We start from the raw sequence: 23,673 nt of genomic DNA on the forward strand, positions 1-23,673 counted from the left end.
GAGAGTCTAACTGTCTCCCAGTTGCTATCAAGCACAGCAAACTGCAGTGATATCCCAGGAGTGCAGCTCTGTGTCCACCAAAAAAGAGACCGACGGAGGGGCACACAGTGGTGTAAGCACTTAAGCACTTTTAATAAGCCTGTTGTTTAAGTGAGAGATTCTCTATGTGGTCGAGAGCAGATTTATTCATACATGTTGCAAGTGCACACGGCCTTCAGATAGCAATCTCAGTTTGAATAGAAATGTTTTACAAATAGATCAAAGCAAATCATTTTTTATTCATTTGTATGCATGAGTTTCATCATTGAATCCCATTTTTAATGCATAGCTGCTTGTTTATAAGACTCAAATGTTTTATATAACATTTATATTTGTTTATCTGAAAGATATCGTTCTTTCTTCACATGCGGTTATTGCTCTTGCCTCCAGGGGGCAATACATGTCAAATTTTCTGTCATTGTAACTACTTTGTTTATCTCATATTGACAGTCCGTTTTATATCACTTAAAAGGTGTGCTTCACGGGCTGTAGATCCTGAGTAAATACATGAAACTTTTTCATTTCTATTTTTTATTAGAGATACTGACCTGCTACAATGTATTGCATAGAATATGACTGCAGAAGAAAATGCTTTATTATTTACATACATCACAAAAATCTGCTTTCAAAACAGATCAAAGGACAGTTTCTAGGGAAAGAAAAAAAATGTAAGGTTTAAAATCGTCGTTAGAAAAAATAAAATAAAATAAAAACATCTAGCCATTTATTAAAAGGTATACAGGCATACTACATTGTGTCATTTGCTATTATGCAAGACAGCGCATGTTCCTATTTTCATATTGCACTTGGAACAAAGTGACATTTTGAGGTTTCTGATATTACAATTTTATTAGGATAATAAAAAAAGTTTTTGTTTTTTTTAATTGCCAGATTAACAAGATGAGGTGATGTTTAAAGCTTCCTGTTTTGTGCCTCACAACCAATTAATGAGAAGGTCCATGATAATACAAACTCTTGCTGCTTTTTGTATTGTCTGTGCAACTAGTACATCAAATGTAACACACTTATTATTTGACACATTACTATTTAAATAATCTGTTCATCAGTTTGACAAAGTGTAAACCACTTTACACTGCTGCTCAGTGCACAGCAATACAAGCTTCTAGACTAAAGCTTAACGAACATTAGTTTAGAACCAGAAGCTCCTGGGGCTGATTATTGTGAAATTAATGTCCTTCAAAAGACTGAAATTCAAGCAAGGGGACACATTACATTTAAATGAGGCCGACAACTGAAAACGCTCTTCATTCACCACTTTAGCATAAAAACTGTTTAAAAAGCTGCCTAAATAACCACCTGGTCCAAAGGGAAGTGAACACACTGTGAAGATCCAATCGTCTTTCAGTTCAGAGTTAGCACAGATAGACATATTTACAAATAATTTCATGGATAAACAGCTCTCATAAATCTTCATGTTAAATGTTCATTATTACTAAGAAGAGGAGGTGAAGTACAAATCACATTTCATAAAACAAATAAAACCTCCAAAAGGCCGAAGTCTACTGATTATATCTCACTCTTAAATAAAAGCAATATATTATGTCATGATCTTCAGTCAACAATAACAAAACAAACATCAAAACACAAGTAAAATATATAAATACAAATGTCTGTACACAACACAAAAAGCTAAAGAAACAAACTGATCAAGCTTACAAAGCTTAAAAAGCTTTCAGCATTAAAAACAGGTCGCTGAGTCAATGCCAATGGTCTCATCATAAAGTGTCTTTCTGGTTTATCTCATGTTTCCTAAAATCTGAGTGTAAACGTCTTTAGTGTCAGGTTTTGTGAGCGGGAAAGGCAGGGTGGGGTGTCTGCAAGCCTGAGTTTAAAGGTGGACGAGCGCAGCACTTTCAACCAAAAAACGAAAGGCCTTTCCTGCTGCAACCTCAAACTCTATAATGATCTTTTTATAATTATTATTATTATAGAAATATCTCATGTATTTTTGCTGGAATGTCTAAATTTAACTCAAATTCAGACCGTAAAATGTCTTAAGCCACTAATGATCAAAGTGAGCTATCCATAGGGCAAGGGAAGACATTCCACCATGAGCTAACAGACCAAATTGAACCACTTCCACTTGTTATTCTATTCCACATAAAGCAGAGAGAGAACGAAGCTCCTCCCTTAAACAGAAACGATTGGTCGGGAGGACATCAAAGCCCCTCGGGGCCTCACTGGGGGTGGAGTTTGCTGTGAGCGCACACATAGTCCAACTGTTGTCAAACTCTCAGTGTAGCGTTCACCACTAGCACAGCTCTCCACGTGACAGGAGCGGTTTGCTTTAACCCCCCCCCCACCCCCTAATCTCATTCTCTGGTTCTTCCCTTCCCCCTGTTTCTGCCCAGTCTTAATGGAGACAGCAGCTTGTGGCCCTTTCGCATTCGACTGCAGCAACTTGATGTTTGGTGAATGTTAATACTGTTAGTCAAAAAACTAAGAGCCTTGCTCTGGTCTACCATTTCACAAGTTTACGTAGTAACTAATAACCAAGTTGTAGTAAAAAAAAAAAAAAAATGCCTAAAAGCTTGTGATGAAGGGAAAAGTAAGCATGTAAGACATCAGAATAGATTAATCTCTGCTCCACTGGAGTAAGTTTGGACATTCAGAAATAGTCTTTGAGACCACAGCATGAGAGGCAACCATAGACATCCACAATTAGTTTTTTTACAGTGTAAATCACAATGCGAGAGCAAAGAGATGTGGACCCACATTCAGGTAATGGCTTCTTTAGAGGACAGAGGACCATGCTAAATGCTCAAAAAAAGTGGCAAACAACACACTTAGAGAGCATCATGGGCATAGAGCAGGAAACTCGGGCAAGTCTATGTGCGGGTCCACAGTGTGCAGTTCATCGTCGGCAGTCTTCATTCTCCGTTGTAGGCACTATGTTCATACGAGGAATTCGACGGCGGCTGTGTGTCTGACAATCATGTACGTGAAAAGTAGAAATAGCATTAAATTGCAAGTGATTCGAAAATACAGATCACTTTTTATGTAAGCAATGGCTCCTTCTGAAACCAAAGTCAGAAAAGTTGCGAAAATAACATTTTGAAAAAGATCGAGACTAAAGCCTTTCTTCTACAGCTATATAACTTTGGACTGAATCTTAACACTTGAGGAGAGGCGTCCCTGTGAACAGAGAGCCAGATATAAAACAATCAGCAGTTTTGAAAGTTATTGGAGAGAAACCGTTAAAATACAGTTGTAACAATGACAGTCTTTGTATAGAGAAAGAGCTCTTGGTATCTTGAGAGGTAGTGTGAGTGCTGCATGTGCATGACATGATCTGATAATCAGAATTACTGACAGTTAAATGTAATGCTTCAGAATACGGTGAAGTTCACAAAAAATAAATGTCTTTTAGCTCATCAAAAGCTACGGAGCGTCCATAACGAACCACTTTTCTTCCATCTTCTTTTAAATACAACTATCCAATATAAATAAGCGTCAATGGTAATACTTTGTATTTGTTTCCGAAGTCCCTGCACATTCATATCTTAGTTTGCTTAAATATGAAGGACGGCAGCTTAAGCTCGACCATCTGAAAAAGTCTTAAAAATGTGCATTTATCCTACAGTGGGAGTGTGTCAGGCAGTTTCCTTTTTACATATATAAATATATCAGTCCTTTGTATAAAAATAGACAAAATATTTGTTGTTTTTAAAAAAAGAATTATTCATTTCCCATAGAAAACACTGGGACGGCTGAATGAGGACACTGTGATGTGAGTCGTGATTCAGGAGCGCACAAGGATCTCCATGATGTGGTCCAGGTCGTTGATGTCTGAGAGACAGAGCTGTAGGCTGTTGTTGGAGGTGCAGGAGGAAAGGTTCTTGAGGTCGTCGTCCACCTTGCTGCTTCTCTGCACCGGAAACGCCAGGACAGAAATGTCAGAGGAGTCATACATCGACGTGTCAATGTCATCAAATATGTCATCCAAAGCCAGGTCTGTCAAGTAGCTGGTGGAATTAGTAATCTCAAATGAGCCAAAGAGTGAATCTGATGACCTTGTGTCGTCCTCACCAGAAAGGGATGGCAAGAGAGTCTCATTTACGCCACCACCAAACTGGACCTCCTCATCCTCAGCCATTGTGAGGGGGAATGAAGGGGACAGTGCTCCAGTTAGAGGTGGAGGACAGTCTAAGGGCACAGGTGGCAGGTCAGGGAAGTGGCGTGGGGTGGAGACGTGAGGGAGTGAGGGGCCGAGCACGGCAGGTGGCAAACAGGTTTCCCCCTCCTGTCTCATTTCCTGCTGAATCTGGCGGAGGGTGTTGGCCAGCAGGACTGAACGGTGCAGACTGGGTTCAGCTCGTCGCTGGCAGCTTTGTAGCTTGTCTAGACACAAGTCCAGCACCAGCTGCCTCTGCTGAGGATATGGCAAGTCCAGGGCAGGGTCCTCACATGTGCTCAGCTTACGTTTCACCCCCCGGCCCAGCATGTACCTAGAGTTGAGAACAGAAAGGGAAGTTCAGAAAAACAGAACAGAAACATGACCTACTCTGCACTGAATTGAATTACTACATAAGGTTGCATGATAATTACTTGTAAATCAAGATTTTAAGCTTTACTAAATAATATATTTTGCAAATACGCATCGGAGGATATATCATGTACCAGCAACAGTAATGTTTCTTTGCAAATGAGACACATTGCACAAGCCTCTCTAAACTTGCTGAGCTCATCACCGAACAAATCCACAATCAATCAATCAATGACAAATAAAAGTGTCCACAATAAACAGAAGGAAAAAAACTTTTAAAAATTTTTTTAAAACCAAATTGTTTTTTAAAAAATGAATTCATATTGATTTCATAAAGCTTTTTAAACCGGTTTATAGTGTTTTCAAGAAAGGTTTCAATTTAGTGACTTAAGTGGTGTAGTCAGTAATGACAGTAATGATAAAAAGGTTGTGAAAAAAGAACAACTGTGTTCAATGGAATGTACTGTTATTTAACAACATGCCAGATGTTTAGCTGACTAAACATCTTTACAAAAAAACTTTCAGTAGACAAAATCTCAAAACATTTAGATTTTTGTAAATTACATGTGATCTAGGACTTTTATTTGGTGCATGCCACTGTGATGAATGCAAGTCTATCCCTCACAGCCTCGGTTTCATACACATGAACATTCAGTATGGTTTATTTATTTCAAATCATTATTTGCTAATATTTTTGATTGCAAAAAGGTATTTTTTCCATATCATGAATTAATAATTCATAAATATTTTTTAAATGGATGTTCTTAAAGTCACACAGATTCACATTTTACAACACTGCATCACATTTTCAACATTAAACTTCCTTTTTCATAAAAAGGTTGAAATATCTGACATTTCATGACCATGTTAATACTTGAAACACATTACTGAATGGATCACGAGAATGCATGCATGTCCTGCAGAGTTCAACTGTGCGATCTGCCCCAATTAATTACTTTGCATGCTATAAACCAATTGCAAATTTAACAGCACCATGACGTTGTCCGTGCACACCGACTATTGCTGAACTCTGTTCTTGACAAACACTTTCGCCTTCAAATTTGACTGCTATCTGATACATGACTGATAACATGAAGCTTCAACCTGGCACAGCTCTTTCTCCTCCTCCTGAGAGGTGGATGCATTAGCTCAAGCTCCTCTGCAGTACACTTGAGAATAAGCTCATGCTTCATTAGTGCTTCCTTCTCACAGAGGAGGAGGATACGCAGCACAGGAGCGCAATGCTTACTGCAGCAGCTCTGCAAAGCCTTCAGTCGTGTGAGCGATACTTACAAGCAAAAACCTCCTTCGAGATACACTATTGAAAATAAAGGTATAAAAGGGGGTTTTCGTAGCAATGCCATTGAAGAACCTTTCAGTGTACAGCTTTTAAAAGAAGCATTTTTTCTTAGTGTGAAGAACATTTTAATAATCTTTTTCCACTCTAAAAAAATATTTTGTGCAATGGAAAGGTTCTTTATGTTATGGCATATGTTTATGCACAAACATAAGCGAAATGTGGCTTGTGGGAACAAGATTTGAATCCCGACCATAACTGTCATGTCGCCGCCCCGGATCTAGAGAGCTGGTGTTTGAGTGGAAAGTGCTGTAGATGTGAGAGACTGTCTATCCACCTCTGCGCTCTCTGTAGTGTAGGCACCCCCCTCCCTACATCCATCACTCTGAACGAAGGCAGACATCCCCCGCAGGTCTGGTCACTGACTGCTCTTCTCCACTGCAGGGTGCACAGGAAGCTGCAGGAGCCAACAAGAGCCTCTTGTGTTCAGAAGTGAGACGGATGCATTAGATTGTGTAGTCTCAATCCCACTATGTAGAAAAATGTGCAGTGTTAGGTCTCAATTTAAGTTAATAGATACCGCAACCAGTCATGAACCTTGACAAAAGCATAAAGGGAAGGATATCTTTAATTAAAGAACTTACACAATTGGTGTCAAAACAAGTTTGATGAAACACTTTCAATGCCTGGAAACAGCCAGATCATGTGTGCGTGCACATGAACGGGCTGCAGCGCTCAAGTGTGTCACGCCGGGGCTAGCGGTTATATAACCATGCATGCTAGCAGAGCACTCTGGGCTCATTCCTGCTCAGCCCTATAGGTGCCGTACCCACAAAGCAGTCACAAGGCTTCAAAAGGGACATTTTGTATTCCTGCAGATTTCACAGCTGAACTCTGGCAAGAGCACACGTACACGTAGAAGAGGGTCTGCAGCCCGTCTCTGTCAGCAACAGAAAGCTATAAATGGAATGCGAGCGAGCAAATCACCACTGCTACAGAAAAACAATATATTCAAGAGGAATATGACATTGAAGAGTTCATTATGCACATAGATTATCATGCTTATGACATTAAACAAGTGTTAAAGCTTGAGTAAAAGGTGACTGACTGATGCCTGCATTCACATATGCTTTATAAAGCAGTTTCTTTTTTCAAGAAGGCAAGCTGAACAACTTCAAATTTGACTTGGTCACTATAAAGTCTCGCAGCTTTAAAACAGCAAGGCATGATTTAAATTGGGCCCTTCTGGCCTCTGTGGTCTGCTTGCCATGGCAACAGCGGTGGATGAGAGGCTGGCGCTTGAGTGGCACACAGAGTCTGCAGCTCAAAGACAATAAGCACAACTACGGAGATGACCATCAAAGTGGGAGAACACGAATGGGTCCATAGAAGAGGCAGCATTGCTGTAGAGTATGCTGTGTTGCATCACTTCAGGTCTGCACATATACATGATTGCACTTCACTTTGTTTTTACCTAGTGGTGATTTAAAAGTGAGGCTGTCCATGGAAAGTCCCAACAAGGCAATACAATGATACCAAATTTCATATCCAAAACACATTATCTTAATGTGTCCAATAACCAATGTGTAGAACTAATTTTAATAACAGTTATATAACTGCTGCTTGACAATAATAACTACCTGATCATTAGATTAAACAATAATGTTTAATTTACTGAATGGAATCCAATACTTGTTTCTTACTCATTTTGTGGGTGCAACTACTGCCCATTTTGCTTTAGCATGTCACACTTACTTTATACTGACTGTGAAACACACATAAGAGGCTGAACAACTGAAAAGTGACTTTGAATGGCTGCTTTCACTCACAGCAGCACAGCACCGCGTAAGTGAAGAGCAGCCTAGTTCCATATAAAGATCAGTTTCACTAAAATAGAGAGCTAAAAAAATTATTTCCATCACTGTGTGGTTAGTACAACAACAACAAAAAAAATATTAATAATAAATGGAAGACCACAACATGACAGACAGCACTGAAATGATCTTTAGTCACATTCTGAGAACAAGATAAGAGTTGCTTCAACTCATAGGCTGGCTTGAGTTAAGATACTTCCTGCACAAGAGCAAACTGAACTTGATGTGGTGGAGTCATTTTTCTATCTTATGTTTTCCCTCTCTTGGCCCTCCCATTGCCCCAAAGGAAGTAGTAATGATAAAGAGGACGGCAGGAAAGAGTATTTATAAAAAAAAAAAATAAAAGGAGGGAGAGAGAGGGTGTACGTAAGCCAGTAAGAACGTAAAATAAAGTTTGTCTGCGAGAGAAAGTGGGAGGAGAAAGAGAGATCAACTGCGAGTAGGAGGGAGGGAGTAGGTGGCAAATGCCATTGACAAGCCAACTAAGCCTTGAATAATGAACCACTGGGTAGACAGGCCGGATGTCTTAGTTTGGGCAGCTTTGAAACTGGGTGGACTGACGAAGTGACTCAGGGCTGACTCAGTCACACTGACAGACATGAACACTCACTCACATGAAGCCCGCTAGTCTTATCAATAGTGCAAGTCTGAGTAAGTGGTGAAACCATCCAGTATGAGATTGAAATGATTTTATTTAATCTGAATACTTGCCTACTAAAGAAATAATTAGCAAGTAATGAATGAGGTGCAAAGGTCAAGACGTTGCTGACAACCCTGATTTACGTATGATTTAAAGCTTACTGTGACAACATGAAAACATCAAGACCTTCTTTCAAATCAATCACTTTTGCAAGAAAAAAAAAACAGGAAAAACCAACTGATAATTTATTTGCAAGAAGTGAACTTACTGTTTGACAGCCATGAGAGAACAGAACCTAGTTTAGGCACTGTTGACATGCTGTTTACTGCAGAAACCGACAGTTAGCATCTGTAGAAGTCAAATAACATATTCTTTAAAGACTTTAAGGTGATAATTGTTATTGTTCAAGCCAATTTTATAAAAACACCCATACGTAACCATACAACACTTCAATTCTTACTATAAAATAATTACAACCAAATGACGTTTGTATCATTTTAACACCACAAACTATAATAAAACTATGGCATTCGCTTTCCGAAAGGTGACTTAGTTGAAACTGCACACGAGATTAAACCACTCTTCGAGTTCTTCGCCTTTGAAGACACATTACGTTACTATGATACATACCAGCTACTTACTCATCAAAATTCATGTAAAATTACACATCATTCGAATTATGAAACCTCAGTACAACTGAATAGCTTTCGATATTGCTTCAGTTAGACATATTTGCAAAAAGACGTCCAGTCATGTATTACGAATGAACGTTATTGGGGGCCAAATCGACACCGTTATGCAACCGAGACCACTTACGGCGTATCGAAGAAAACGCGAGGTAGCCAAAATCTCTGTACTCTGTGGCTCACGTACAATAACCTAAATTTAAAAACTAGTATAAATTATTTAGCTTGGACTGCTCCAGTTGAAAATAAACTAGAGTTGAAGGAGTAAGTTAACCGCTAACGTTACACAAGCTAAAGTATCGTCAACATAAACTCGAGCTGTTACGTAAAGCGTAAAACAGCGTTAACACATAAAACAATTAAAAAAAAAAAAAAGAATGATAACTCAAATGTCTTCTGCTAGGCTCAAATGACATAAAAAAAAACTGTTTATGACTAGGAGTCGTTACCTTGACGAAGAAAGGACACCATCTCCTCCGGCGGGCTCAACTTCCTTCTTCACAACAGCGGACTCCACGTCCAGTCGACACATTGAGACAGTGGGAATTCCCTTTTTTCTTTTCATGGACGCCTCGAACGCTGTGATGTCCCTTTGACCCATACCATTATGTTTGGCTCAACCAGTTGCTTCGTTGTTTAGCGTTTATTACAACCAACAACTCTCGCAAGACGTGAACGCGCACAGCTAGCCTCCGCGGCTAAGCCCACAAGTGATGGTGATGCGCAATGAATTAGCCAGTTAGCTAGTTCGTAACGTTACTTGGTAAAGTGCAGACTCTGTCTATTAATAAATTTACCCAAGATCCTCGAATGACCGCTAACGTTACATTCTCTTAACTGATAAAAATCGGATGCACGGTTGTTTAAATCGGTCTCTGAACTTCGCGTTGAGTTTCTGGTCCAAAGTCTGAACATTATTTTGATAAAACTACGCGACCGATCGCGTCTCTCTCTACGCGTACACAAGAAGAGAACTCTCTCTTACACTGTAGAATCAACGGGAAAGAAACTCAGCTGATTGACGGTCGTCAGGTGGGACTGCTGTGATTGGTCGAACGCGATTTCAGACCCGCCTAGTAACTGTGCCTGATTGGTGGAACGCGTGTTCTGCCCCCGCCACTCTAGTCAGTCACGTTCGCCCCCCTAACATGCCCACAGACCGAAAACGTGACCGTTTAGAGCTTCGGCTCAATTGTTGGTTTCCATTTCTTTTTTGCTTTTTGTCTGTTTCATGTCTATTTTAAGAAAACATGCTCCTGAATACTACAGATTTTAAGAGTTTTATTTACTGTAGAATTTCGCTAAATTATGCTTTGCAAAGTAGATTTTTAGTCGAGTCTAATACAGTAGGTAAAACCTCCTCACATCTATGTGGGTTGGAAAATACAACATTTTCTGATATATTATCTAATAACATCTGCGCGCAAGCAGAGGGATTTAAACAGTACTGACGTTCATTTGAGTCATATCTGCTGACGTCACTTGCGTGAGCATTCGTTCCGTGGAGAATAAAACCTTGACGTTGATTTAGGAATGAAGGTCCTACTCTACGTTTGCTCTCTGGTAACATTTGAAGTTTTTCGCCTATTAATATATACATGTTTCCCTGTGATTATTAATGATCAATGTTTTCTTGCTGCATCAATTCCTCATCACATGGAAATAATCTAACACGATATCTTCAAACCAGTATAGAAAAATAAGTCGACATCAGAAACATGTCTTTACTTTATACCCAACTCAGTTACTGTGTTATCTTGCCCCTTCAAATGCCACACTTTATTCTCATTTCATTCAGACAAATATTCTCAATGCTCATTTATAGGCATTGATGACTAAATATGTTGACAGCTGAACTCCTTAATAGTTGATTGATTACACACACACATGTTGTTTTCATAAGTTGTAACTTTTATTAAAAAACGTTAAAAAAGCTACAGTGCTCATATAAAAGGTTTATACTCTATACTAGTTTAGGATCATACAATAAACAACATCCTCTTCGAATTTAAGTGTGTGAGACAATGAAGAAGAAAACAATTATCAAAGTGTAATAACCTATAATTTTGCACAAATATTTATGCAAAAGTTTACTTTAGATAAAACCAAATAATATATACGTATGTAACAACTGAGGGGGAAATGTTGAGCAAAATAAAACCGTCTCTTGTTGACTGATACTTAATTGTAAAAAAAAAAAAAAAAAAAAAGAATACTGTAATAAATGCATTTTAAACACTTAATGCGTATAAAGTGTGTTATGACACTCAATGCGTAGAACTAGACAAAATGCCTTCTCATTATGTGGGGTCTAGAGGACTAATAGACAGATATACTTGAGCCATTCACTAAAACAGTTCAACCAATTTAAAACAAATTAACCAATAATTGATGCAAAAAAAACTTAAAGCACTAATTCTGTGACTGATTTACAATGAGCAAAAGGCATTTGTGAATCAGGCCTATTAAGTCCTCTAGAGTTAAAAAGCCACCCTGAGCTTGACCACGGCCAAAACTCACCATTTGCAGAAAATAAATTAAATAAATTAAGTCACAATATAAAATGAGTTGGCCCCATTATACTTCATTTGTTGATAAGACAAAATAAAATAACTTTGATGTTTAACAGCAAACATAACCTAAGGCTGAGCTGAACAGCCAACTGCAATCAAACCTTGATTAAAAAAAAAAAAAAATACTTTGTGCAAATGAGCACATAAATGTAAAACATGCATCACTGTATACTTGGTGCCTTCTGTATGCTGTAGTACTGAATTAAGTTCCTTCAGTTTATGGATTATGATAAACAGAAAACTTGAGTTGTTGCACATAAGAATCTAATATCTTGGGTTAAAATTTTGTAGAACATGTACATAATGTACAGTGACATATTACAAGAAGAATCTATTGTAAAAAATATATTTATATACATTAAGACAATATTTTTTCCTCCTTATGAAAATATCCCAAACTTTACAACTTTTTTATACATCTTGTTCTGCTCTCCATAGTGTCATGAGTATAACAAATAAATTAAATAAAAAAACAGCATGTCTGGACAGACAAATACAGAGAAAAAAAACATTAAAACATACAAAGGGTATGCAAATAAGAGGACTATGGTCAGCTCATAAAATCAAGGCCATCCTTCAAAAGATATCAACTCTTTTCCCTGAAAGGACTCCAGACTTTACTTGCTTTCCATAAGGAACAGAAAAGCCAGTAACTTTAAGACAAGTGTGTAAGTCTCTGAATAAGTTTGAGCCTATGAACCCACAATGATTTCCATTATGTGATCCAGTTCATTTAGATCAGAACGACAGTTTGGGGTGGACACTATTGAAGGGGAACTATGTGAAGGTGCCAAGCTGTCAAGGAGGTCATAAGGGCCCATCTTGGGTGCGCTCTGTATGCCGGTCAGCATGGTGTCCAGATCATAGTAGGAGGTGTCCACATCTGAGAACAGCTCCTCAAGAGCAGAGTCTGGCCCTGGGGAACTGTTTTTTATTTCAAATGTACCAAACACTTGCCCAATGGTCTTTGGACTCTCTGTGGAAGCCTCGTCCTCTGTGTCTAACTCGTCATCTTCTCCAGAACCAAGACTAGAGTCTTCAAGGACCTCTTCATCCCTCTCTACACCTCTGAGCTCACTCTTCTCCCAGCACTGGCCCATACGCCCTGTCAGGCACACATTGGAGACTGTATCGCTAACTGAAACTGAGCAGAGCGTCTCATCAGCTACCACCTCCTCTTCACGGCAACCTTCATAGCTGATGACAGAGAAGAGCTTAGGTTCTGCATCCTGCTCTCTTGATCTACAAAGGACCTCAGTGGCCACCAAGCGCTCAGAGGGACTTTGGCCTGCACTGCAGAATGCTTCGGCAACCATATGCCAGCTGCCATCATGGGTCATCTCCTCCTGAATCTGCCTGACCGTGTTGGCAATGAGAACCGAGCGGCAGAGGTTGGGCTCCACCAGCATGTGGCATAACTGCAGCTTAATGAGGGACATGTCCAGCAGTGACTGCCGTTGCAAGCTGTATGAAGATGCCACCCTGGCACCTACCAGGTTTTCGTCGGATGTCTCTTCATCACTATCGGAAAACTTACGCTTGGTGCCCTTGGAGAACATGTTTTAGCCTACAGGAAAGAAAAAGGGATAGAAATGGTCAGTTTACATTCATCCAGTTCTGTTCAAAGTCAATCCTGATCCTGTGTCTTAGATCTGTAAAAGTTTCCCTTACGGTATATTTATGAAAAATGATAAATAATTATTGCAATAGCAGAACTACAATATAAAACCAATAGAAATGTCACTGTCAAAGAATAAATTAAGGGAAAATCGTTGTGAAAATAAAATTGAGTGCAATCAGCCTAACAAAAAAAAAAATTATATATATATATATATATATATATATATATATATATATATATACACACACACACACACACAAACAACTAATCCAGAGTGAAATTATTCTTTTAGAACATTTAAATTATATCAAAATGTCTGCGCTTTAGATATGTAGGTATGTACGAACATATGAATATATTTTAAAATAATATATTTTAAAATGGTAAGAGTCTAATATGGACTATGAAAAATGTAACTGAAAATTATGTTAGCAGGAAAACTCATTCATGGTCAATACACAACCACCTAAAGTATGCATTTTTAATGTAGATCTTTGCTCATGATGGGAATTTGAAGATTAATAAAGTAATCTACATTAATCACACTATATCAAATGACTCATTTAGCTAATAAATTGTTGAAATTGTGCTTCAAGCCTCTGAATATGAATAAAAGTGGAGGTGAATGTATATACCCCAAAGAGAAAGTCTAATGTGGAGAGCCACAGTACTGAGACGAGGACTCCCTGTCTCCGTGGCCAGCCAACCAGGGTTACAGGAGCCTAAAAGTAACAAACATGCATCCAGTATAGGAAAAAGACAAGACACCAACCAGCATGACAAAGCACATTATCAGTCACCACACTAGCTCTTGACCAACTGAGTGTTTGTGAGCGTTGGGAGGGGGCACAGGGACCTATGATCAGCTACAAATACTGGTGGGTAGGTGAAAGGTGGGAAAGACATAAGACGATAGCTAAACAATGGTAATGAGTTACATTTTACACATCAAACGCTATGCAAAACAAGCAAACCAACAAATCCATTGAGTGCACACAAAAACCACCACATGTATTGCAAAGTCATTTCATGTTAAGAGGGATGACTTAACATAATGGAGATGATTTGCTTGACAGTTAACCAAGATCACAAACAAGAACTTTAAACCCATAACCACACTGTTAACCAGTTATATTAAGGGCATGGTCGTGTGCCTACCTGAAGCATGGGTGACATCCCAGCACTGTTGAAAAAGAAAGTGCAAGCTGACACACATCCGCTGTAACTAAAACTACAACCAACATTTCGTACACCAGCACTGCATTCAGTTAATAATAGAGTGCCACAGGAACGAGTCTTAAAACCCGGAAATGAGTTAGGATTTTTTAACTTTGGGTTCTATCATCCCACAATCAGTGCGTTTTTAATTATATACCTGAAATAAAGTCTGGTTTAAACAAGCTCAATATTTTCCCATTTTATACTGCAACATAAAATCCCAGTAAAACCCCACTCAAGATTTTTTGAGCTTTTGTGTATCCTGAAAAAAGCTCTAAAGCCGGGGTCATCAAACTCGGTCTTGCAGAGTCTAGCTCCAACCCTAATCAAACACACCTGAACCAGCTGATCAAGGTCTTACTGAGTATACCTGGAACTTCCAGGCAGGTATGTTGAGGCAAGTTGGAGTTAAACTCTGCAGGACATGGGCCCTCCAGGACCGAGTTTGCTGATCCCTGCTAGTAATGCAATGTCCAATTCATTTCCGCGAACCGGTGCTTTTCAGTTTAAAAAGCCAATTCATCGGTTTCGGACATCATCACGCAATAACATCTCTACACATTTATTTTCTAACAAAATAGTGCAATGTTGTATCAATGAAAAATTAAAATAAGTAATCTATGACAACACACTGAAACATTCAAAAAAGAAAAGGTATGACCAATATTGACTAGCCTACAACTGACCAATACGGACTAGCCAACAAGTTGGATAAGATTCCTAAAAGTTTCACACCTACAGCACACATTACAGACATTGATGCACAAACACAGATATGTTCTACATGTCTACAGTATACAGAATGAATAAACCAGTCTCATAAATGCCTTGATTTCGCTTAAGCAACTTTAAATATAATATGCATGCACAATAAACTATTGTAAAATGTATTTACATAACTCGACAAAAAGGTTTTTGCAGGTTTTAATAAAATGTAAATTAATAATAAGCATCATATTAAGCATATTTCCAGTACGCGCTTCAAGCTTTCACAGTATCATCAACTCATTCATCAGAATCTTCGGTAATCCTCGGCTAACTTCGTCAAGGCTCATTTGGTTCTTGCTGAGACCTTGGTAATCCTCTGCAAACTTAGACAGTTGGTTGAACCAGCTCAATCGCTTCTTTCTGAGTTGGATGTGCTACTTCGGCTGTGCGTCCTGCGTCATCAGCCCTGAAACTAAAGTTCGATGCAGTTCGACTTGAGAACCAGTTCAACTGGTTACTTCCTGAGAACTGGCTCAAAATGAAACTTTAGAGGCTGCCAGGGACATTAATAAAAAAGCATTCAGGCAAATATCTACAAGTTTTTTTACAGCCTGGTTTTGTATATAATTGTGCGCTTGTAAAATATTCTAACTCAAACTTTTCAAATTGTTGCCTTTAAAGATTTTAAAAATTGGCAGAAACTCAGTGGAGGTGACAGTGAAGTCATGCGACCGTGGTGTAACTTTGTTTGTTTATATTGTTCTTTTATTTTGTCCAATTACATTTAGACAGCAAAACTGATAAAAGTTGCGTTCATTTATGATTATTATGATGAGTGAAACACCTGAGAAGAATAAGCTTGCTTTTTTTTTTTTTTTACTAGTTTCCAAAAAGACAGCAGGAAAATCCTACCGGCTTTGTCAAGGGAACCAAAATTATGCTAACTTCTAGGTTAGCCTACAAAAAATATGTAGCACTCAATAAAGAGATTTTCAAGAGATCTCCATCAAGTATAACAGTTAAGAATTTGAGGAAACTGGAATTCTAAATTGCAAGATGTGATAAAACTTATCAAAATAATTGAATAATAATACATTTAATACAAATTTTAAGAAACCAGTTAATAAATAAAAAAAAATAATCAAGAATCTGGAGTCTACTAAATCAAACTTCGAGCAAAGGGATGCGTAATTCATCACGTGACCGTCTCGTTCAGGCTCCACCCACACAGACTCACTCCCCCTCCCCCACCGCACTGACGTGGTCAAAAAGTGCGCTACCGGGTAAGTAACAAAATAAATAAAAACCAGTGAAATAAACAACACACAGACTCTAAATACGAGTGTTCGGTTGACAATAATCCACTAGTTAAATATTAAAAGGAGGTTACTCACAGACTCCCTGACATGCGAGACGGGGAAACAAAGGTATAAACCTCTCTTCCGAGACGACAAAGATGGAAGCCATTTTGATTTTTCAAACGGGTCCGCTGGCTAGTCAACTTCGCCTTGTTTATGGTCAACCCAAACAGCATCTGCAACTTTTCCAAACCCTTACCGTGTCGACAAAATACACGGGAGAGTGAAATATATTTTGGATACACACATACATGACATGCAAATAACAGGAGCGGCTAAACATGAACCGCACGCTCACTTCCGCAAACAAGCCACTTTTCGAAATCGACCGCGCGTTTAACCATCGCGGATCGAGATCATCTGAAGCGGTGCGACTAAATAATATATACTGTATTTAAGTCGCACGTCGCAATACACTTAGACTTACCTCGTGTTGTTCGTGTTCTGTGATGGTGAGCGTCATAAGCGTTTGTAGGCCGGGTTTAACAGTGAAGCTGCAGCTCCCTCGGCCTCGCCAGCACAGATTGAGAGGAGCAGCAGCTGCAGCAGTGAAGGGCCGATGGGGGCGGACCCCTGCCTCTTGATCGACAGCAGGACATCCAGGGACGGGGAGCCCCGAACAAAAGCGTCTGTGATTCTACATTGGGCCCCAACTTCAACAATGCACATCTTGTTTTCGAGGCATCTTAAAAATCAAATGGACACGCAAGAATTTATGATTTCACAAAGTACGCTACACACTGATATATTTATTTGTCTCATTTCTCAGCCATCCCCACAGCCCAAAGAAGAGTTTTTAATTGATGTAGATAACATTCAGAAAATAATTTACATTTGAAAGATTTACGTTTTATTCAAAGTTATATTGAAGGCAGTGTCAGATAGTAACTTTGTTATTAAGTAGGCCTAGCAATATTTGATTTTCTGGGGCATTTTTACATTTACGGCCGTTTTCTTTCCATGTATTGTAACAAATATAAACATTATTTTAAGGAAATTAACATAACTATTCATTAAAAATGGTTTCTGTATGCTGGGGTACACAGACATTTGAGAAGCTGGAGGTGATTTTGAAGGAGATAGAAACTAAAACTGAAAATAAAAATGCATAATTTTAGAAAAAAAATTGTAGGCCTATTATTTGATTCCTAATGTGATGGAAAGTGGCTGGAAGTGTTAAACAATTTGGTTAATAAAATCATATTTATTAATAATATTCAGTTACTTTTTTGACCACACATTTCATCACTCCCTTTTGCCATTCAATTACTAGGAGTGTAGTAAATGTTTTTGAAATATAGTTAAAAAGATGATTGTGTAAAGAAATTGTGTGCATGAATGTGACAGTATTCTGGGGGGGAAAAAACATCCCAGTTGTGACTTAAGATAAAATAAATGTCAAGTATTATACAGAATAACTAGTGTTTAAGTAATTAGGCAGGGACATTGTAAAGTACTCTCTGCCTTTAACTTAAGCTGTCTGGCATTTTCTAAAAACAACACAGTTTTCCGTATTGGGAAGTGAGTTTCTGACTTTCATTGCTATAATACTGTGAGATAAGTGCTTCTGTCTTCAATCGGTTCAAGTCCTATCAATGGGACTTTTCTTTCTTTTCACCAATTTTGGGAATTTGCGTTTCTCCTCTAACTCAAGCTGTGTGTGTCCCTTTGGGCTCCATTTGTTCGACAACACACAATAGTACAGTCTTCTCAAATCAGATGACATTCTCTTAATTTCCTCGCTTAGCCTACCTAGAAAACATTAAACTGATGGTGGGAGAGAATTCTTCAGATCGATGCTAAGACTGAATGAGGTTGTCTATGCATGCATCTGTTATATGGTTCATGAGACCTGATCAAGATTTGTTATACTCTACTCAGTGTCTCCATCTGGTGGTTATCTACTAAAAGACACTATCGGAAATAAAAACACTCACTTTAGCTCTTCGCGATTACTCAGTCGCCCAGAATCACATTTTATACTTTCTATTTTATAAAATACAGGGTGTATTTTTTTATGTCTGCACTCAAAACCATAACTTATTATTTATAACGACGAACTTTTCAAGCCATAAAATAGGTCAAAGGTCAAAGTTCCTCGAACATTTCCTGTCACCTCACTATGACGGACGCAACGAATTGTTATCAGGTAAATACAAAAAAATCCTTCAGTTCTGAATCTAAACTGTAATCATGTGTTGTTTGTGTCTTTCAGAATTATTATTAGCCTTTTATTATTATTTTTAACCAGTTTAAACACTAATTCTTTACTTTCACTTTTACTCTTTTTAGATTACACAACGAATTCTTTTTTCAGGTCTTTGATAAACACCTTTTTTTAAACGACAACTGCAAAACAGATATTCAGTGTTGTTTTCGGGCGTGTTAGTAGAATAATGGCAGAAGCTATACCTCGAGATCACGACCAGTACAGCTGCTCAGTATGTTTGGACTTGTTGAAGGATCCCGTGACAATTCCGTGTGGACATAGTTACTGCATGAGCTGTATTAACGAGTGCTGGAATACAAATGATCTGAACGGGATCTATAGATGTCCACAATGCAGACATGCCTTCAAAACAAAGCCTCCACTCAACAGAAGTACAGTGCTTGCTGAAATAATGGAGAAACTGAGGAGCACAGAGCTGCTGTCAGAGTCTGCTCAAAGTCTTGCTGGACCTGGAGAGATTGCGTGTGATTTCTGTGCTGGAGAAATGATCAAAGCTGTCAAGTCTTGTCTGGAGTGTCGAGTCTCTTACTGTGAAACACATGTACAACCCCACTATAATGTTCCTGCCCTGAAGAAACACAAGCTGGTGAAAGCTGCAGTCATTCCAGTCTGCCCCAAACATGACAAGCTCCTTGAGGTTTACTGTCGGACGGACCAGAAATGTGTCTGCATGCACTGCTTATTGGATGACCACAAGAGCCATGACACAGTGCCATCTACAATAGAGCGCAACGAGAAACAGGTGAAGATGCCCATCTTTTTTTTTTCTTCTTTAATTACTTGTAAGGGGTGTCAATTGAATTATTTTTTGTGTGTGTGATTAATCGCACAAATAAGGATAGGCAATTTAACACATTCATTTGATCATCATTTGCTATATCCAGCAAACCATCAGTCTGAAGAGTAATTTAAACCAAATTTTATTTCCTGCAAGCTTTTTTCAAAGTAAATTTAGATATTTGTCCAAAAAAAGGACCCCTATTAACTAATTGATACAAGGAGGTCTATATTTAATACATTTATGCATACCAAAGCACACATGAAAAACAGACAGTCACAGTGGTTAGCAGGCTATGCGTACAGTGCAACAGAAAAGAGTTTGTTCACAATTGTAAAAAGTTCAGTTGTGGTACCGAAGAGGACCACATGGAGATGTTGAAAAATGTCTAAACTTGACCTGACTTTATATACAGTAGGCCTGCACGGACCCATTCAGTATGATTAAACAAAGCAGCATACACATGACATATCAAAATATTTTCCTGAATGTGTGTGGAAACAATGACAATGTACAGAAATCTGTATTTACATAAATACTATGTGCAGCCACAGCGCACATTACACATATTGTTTGTATATCAATATAACGGACTTGTGTCCGTGCTTACTATACAACACCTGATACCGCTCACCACCGTTTTCCTTACCTTGATTACAATATTCATTCTGCAAAACTTTACCAGTGAGATGCTGGTTTGTTTTATCCAGCCAAAAAGTTTGCATATCATTTGGCCTTACAGCAGTGGGATGTTTTGACATTCGGTTCAGCTTGTATTTTACACAGACTGTCAAATGACGTAATTTTGCATACTTTAGTCATTCATTTGCGTTTAATTATAAACCGTTAAGGATTTTGAATTAACCACATGTTTTACATTATTAATCGCGGCGCATAATGCATAACTTTGACAGCTCTACTCATATCATTACATAATAAATAAATAAAAAAATGCTAATAACCAGTTATTTCAGTAATATTAAACAGACTGCGACTGATTTCCCCTTAGATCAAACTCACAGACACTCAAAAGAAAGTCAAGCAGATAATCCAGGCAAAAGAAAAAGAGCTGCAGAAAATGAATATGGACATTGCCTCCCATTCAGTAAGTTCTGATCTAAAACAAACAGCTTTCACACTTTTACAGAATTGCTTGGCATTTATCAGACACATGGTTAATCACTATCATGTTGGATCTTGTGATTTGTATACAACATTTTTGTTTTGCTTTGGTTCTTCTCAGGATTCTGCGAAGAAGGCAGTGGAGAACAGTAAGAAAGTCTTCAGTGAATTAGCCAAATTAATTGAGAAAAAAGGCAATGAGGTGATAGAAAAGATAAAAGCTGAAGAAAAGGCTGATCTGGATCAAGGTACAAAGCTACAAAAGACGTTGCAAGAGGAAATTACTGAGCTGAAGAAGAGGGAAGGAGTTCTAGAGGATCTTCTACAGACAGATGACAACATCCAATTTCTTCAGGTACAAACACTATAAACAATATGATTATATTAGAAGCAAGAATTATAAGAAAAAGGACTGTTCATATATTGACAGTTTTTCTGAAATTTATATGACTTAAGTTCTTGAATATTTTCCCCCACAGAATTATGAGTCTGTGTCCTCTTCATCTGGAACTGATAAGTTGCCGAGTTTCTCATTTCAGCCGTACTGCTCTTTTGAGGACATAAGAAAACTCATATGTGAGCTTGCCGGGAGACTGGAGACTACTTGCACACAGGAAATAAGCAAAACAATTACTAAAGGTAAAGTAACAAATCATTTTTAATTAATGACTTCTTCTATCTAATTGTATTTGTGAGTGATGAAATGGTTTAATGTAATCTCTTTACTTTTAGTTTCAGATTTGTCGGCAAAAAGGCCTACAATTGAGATTGTAGTTGGAGACAGAGTCCGTGTGAAGCCGTCTGTTGTTACTCCAACACACAAATGGGGATCGGTCACTCAATTTAGCATTGGTGTTGTCAAAAGTGAGAGCACTGATTGATATTGATTTGTATTTATATTAGGCATGAAGATTCATGTTATTTACCACAATTAGTAAAATGATATATATACACACACACATATATATAAAACCATAGTTTCACTTAACGTCTATAGTACCACAGAATGTGATAGTTACCATACTGATTTTTATATTTTTTTTACTTCTGCAGAAATTCAGGGCAATCTTTTGACGGTAGATTTCCCCGAACAAAGAAACTGGACTGGTGTAGTTTCAGAAATGGAGCGTGTGACCAGTGCTGGTTCAGGTAATCTACCTTATTCATCCAAAAAAAAAAAAAACATTCAGAGATATGTAGAACATCTGACTTCTAGAACATTACACATTTCATCTTTGCAGTTTGCAATATTTTGTAATATCTTGTTTCAGATTCGTCAACCAAAAATGATCCATTCAACATCAAAGTTGGAGACAAAGTCAGAGTGAAACCTTCAGTTACTACCCAAAACATAACTGGGGTAGAAACGTCACTCATAAGAGTGTGGGTGTGGTGAAAGGCAAGATCTGGATTTTTTCCCTCATATACTGTAAATAATTTGTTATAAAGCAATTCTCACTAAACAACCGGTGTTAATATGAACTTGTTCTCTGTTTAGACATTAAAAGCGATGGCAGTGTGGTTGTTGACTTCCCTGGACATGCAAACTGGAAAGGAATTCTCACTGAAATGGAGCAAGTAACTAATGATGATGAGATTGGTAAATAAATACATGTTTTAAGTAGCAACATCAGCAGAAACCTACTTAAAAAATAAGATTCATATTAAAGATTCTATGATAAAGATACCACTGAAGAATCACTTTATCTTAGTGTGAATAATATTTTAATAATATAAAGAACCTTCTGTGCAATGGAAAGATTTCATGGATGTTAATGGTTCTTCATGACACCAATGCCTTTATTTTTAAGAGTGAATATGACTCTAAGCAGTACATATCTAAAGAGTCTATTTTAATAAAACAGTTGCCCTTCTGTAGAATGTGGCACAAAATGTTTAAAACAACCAAATTTGATCAATGAGAGTCTTCCATCAAACACTGTGACATTTCAGGACCTTCAAGTCTGGACTCCAGTATTAAGATTGGAGACCAAGTTTGTGTGAAGTCATCTGTTGTTACTCCAACACACAAATGGGGAGCAATCACTCACAAAAGCATAGGTGTTGTAAAAAGTAAGTTTCACAATTCACATTAATCATATAAATTTCTGAAAATTATGAATGTTGGAAGAAATGATTATAGTCTCACTGAATGCCTGTCACCACAGAGTGAGAAAAAGCAGCATACTAAACATTAATGGTTTGTTTTTAATGTTTGCAGAAATTCAGGGCGAGTCTTTGACTGTAGATTTCCCTGAGCAAAAAAACTGGACCGGTATCATTTCAGAAATGATTGTGGCCAGCACTGGTCCAGGTAATTTGTTTTGTATTTAATAAAGACATAATCATTTAAATAATTGCAGATAGTTTCTTAGCTGCATATTAAGATTGGAGACGAAGTTTGTGTGAAGCCATCTGGAGTTACACCAACACACAAATGGGCAGCATTCACTCACAAAAGCATTGGTGTAGTCAAAAGTGAGAGCACTGACTGACTGGCAATGATTTCATTATTAACATTATGCATTCCTCATGAATTGTGCTTTTTCCAGAATAAATTGAATGATGATTGAATATTTTTTGTAGGCTCACTGTGTGCCACAGAGTGAGAAAATAGGACATTCGTTTATTAAAAAAAATCATTTTATTTCTTCAGATATTCTGAATCAGTCTTTGAATGTAGATTCAAATTTTTCCGAAATGGAGATTGTGACCATTGCTGATTTAGGTAATCTTCCCATACTATTTTTTTGTAGATTGAAGTGAAAATGAGTTTTGTATAATCTTAATTTTTATATTTGGTAACAAAAAAATTTTCAGTTGACATCAAGGTTGGAGACAGAGTCGAGTGAAATCTTCAATAATTACTCCAAAACACAACTGGGGTGGACATGTCACACACAAGAGTGTTGGTGTGGTAAAAGGCAAGATCTGTGTATTTTTCTCAAAGAACAAACTTGAATAGACTACTTTATTATATTTATCATATACACTGGCAGTCAAAAGTTTGGAATAAGTATGA

The 23,673-nt window shown here is 37.9% G+C and overlaps 3 protein-coding genes across 13 annotated transcripts; 1 reads left to right on the forward strand and 2 right to left on the reverse strand.

The window, feature by feature from the left end:
• Positions 1 to 553: 553 nt before the first annotated feature.
• Positions 554 to 10,051, reverse strand: LOC113062913 (SERTA domain-containing protein 2-like). Of its 5 annotated transcripts, XM_026232989.1 has the most exons (4): positions 9,493 to 9,548; positions 8,626 to 8,705; positions 6,181 to 6,373; positions 554 to 4,508 (listed from the first exon to the last, which is right to left on the reverse strand). In XM_026232989.1, the coding sequence occupies exons 3-4, from the start codon at positions 6,222 to 6,224 to the stop codon at positions 3,803 to 3,805; spliced, it is 750 nt and encodes a 249-aa protein (XP_026088774.1). In that variant the 5' UTR covers positions 6,225 to 6,373; positions 8,626 to 8,705; positions 9,493 to 9,548; the 3' UTR covers positions 554 to 3,802. The 5 variants fall into 5 exon arrangements, with proteins under 5 accessions (XP_026088774.1, XP_026088777.1, XP_026088776.1 ...); XM_026232992.1 differs by lacking the exon at positions 6,181 to 6,373 and having other exon boundaries at positions 9,493 to 9,631; XM_026232991.1 differs by lacking the exon at positions 8,626 to 8,705 and having other exon boundaries at positions 9,493 to 9,626.
• An 882-nt stretch (positions 10,052 to 10,933) lies between these two features.
• LOC113062912 (cell division cycle-associated protein 4-like) lies at positions 10,934 to 17,280 on the reverse strand. 7 transcript variants are annotated; one of them, XM_026232983.1, is made up of 4 exons: positions 16,949 to 17,274; positions 14,396 to 14,420; positions 13,873 to 13,959; positions 10,934 to 13,183 (listed from the first exon to the last, which is right to left on the reverse strand). In XM_026232983.1, exon 4 carries the CDS (start codon positions 13,173 to 13,175, stop codon positions 12,309 to 12,311), a length of 867 nt encoding a protein of 288 aa, XP_026088768.1. In that variant the 5' UTR covers positions 13,176 to 13,183; positions 13,873 to 13,959; positions 14,396 to 14,420; positions 16,949 to 17,274; the 3' UTR covers positions 10,934 to 12,308. The 7 variants fall into 7 exon arrangements, with proteins under 7 accessions (XP_026088768.1, XP_026088765.1, XP_026088771.1 ...); XM_026232980.1 differs by having other exon boundaries at positions 16,558 to 17,274; XM_026232986.1 differs by lacking the exon at positions 13,873 to 13,959 and having other exon boundaries at positions 16,949 to 17,280.
• Positions 17,281 to 18,460: 1,180 nt separating this feature from the next.
• Positions 18,461 to 23,498, forward strand: LOC113062911 (E3 ubiquitin/ISG15 ligase TRIM25-like). Its single transcript, XM_026232979.1, has 13 exons — positions 18,461 to 18,670; positions 18,814 to 19,493; positions 20,539 to 20,634; positions 20,773 to 21,006; positions 21,131 to 21,290; positions 21,384 to 21,515; positions 21,705 to 21,800; positions 21,923 to 22,050; positions 22,150 to 22,251; positions 22,605 to 22,724; positions 22,873 to 22,965; positions 23,308 to 23,379; positions 23,472 to 23,498. The coding sequence occupies exons 2-8, from the start codon at positions 18,918 to 18,920 to the stop codon at positions 22,045 to 22,047; spliced, it is 1,419 nt and encodes a 472-aa protein (XP_026088764.1). The 5' UTR covers positions 18,461 to 18,670; positions 18,814 to 18,917; the 3' UTR covers positions 22,048 to 22,050; positions 22,150 to 22,251; positions 22,605 to 22,724; positions 22,873 to 22,965; positions 23,308 to 23,379; positions 23,472 to 23,498.
• The last annotated feature ends 175 nt before the right edge of the window (positions 23,499 to 23,673 follow it).

The sequence above is a fragment of the Carassius auratus genome, chromosome 45 (assembly GCF_003368295.1).
Source record: "Carassius auratus strain Wakin chromosome 45, ASM336829v1, whole genome shotgun sequence".
NCBI lineage: Eukaryota > Metazoa > Chordata > Actinopteri > Cypriniformes > Cyprinidae > Carassius > Carassius auratus.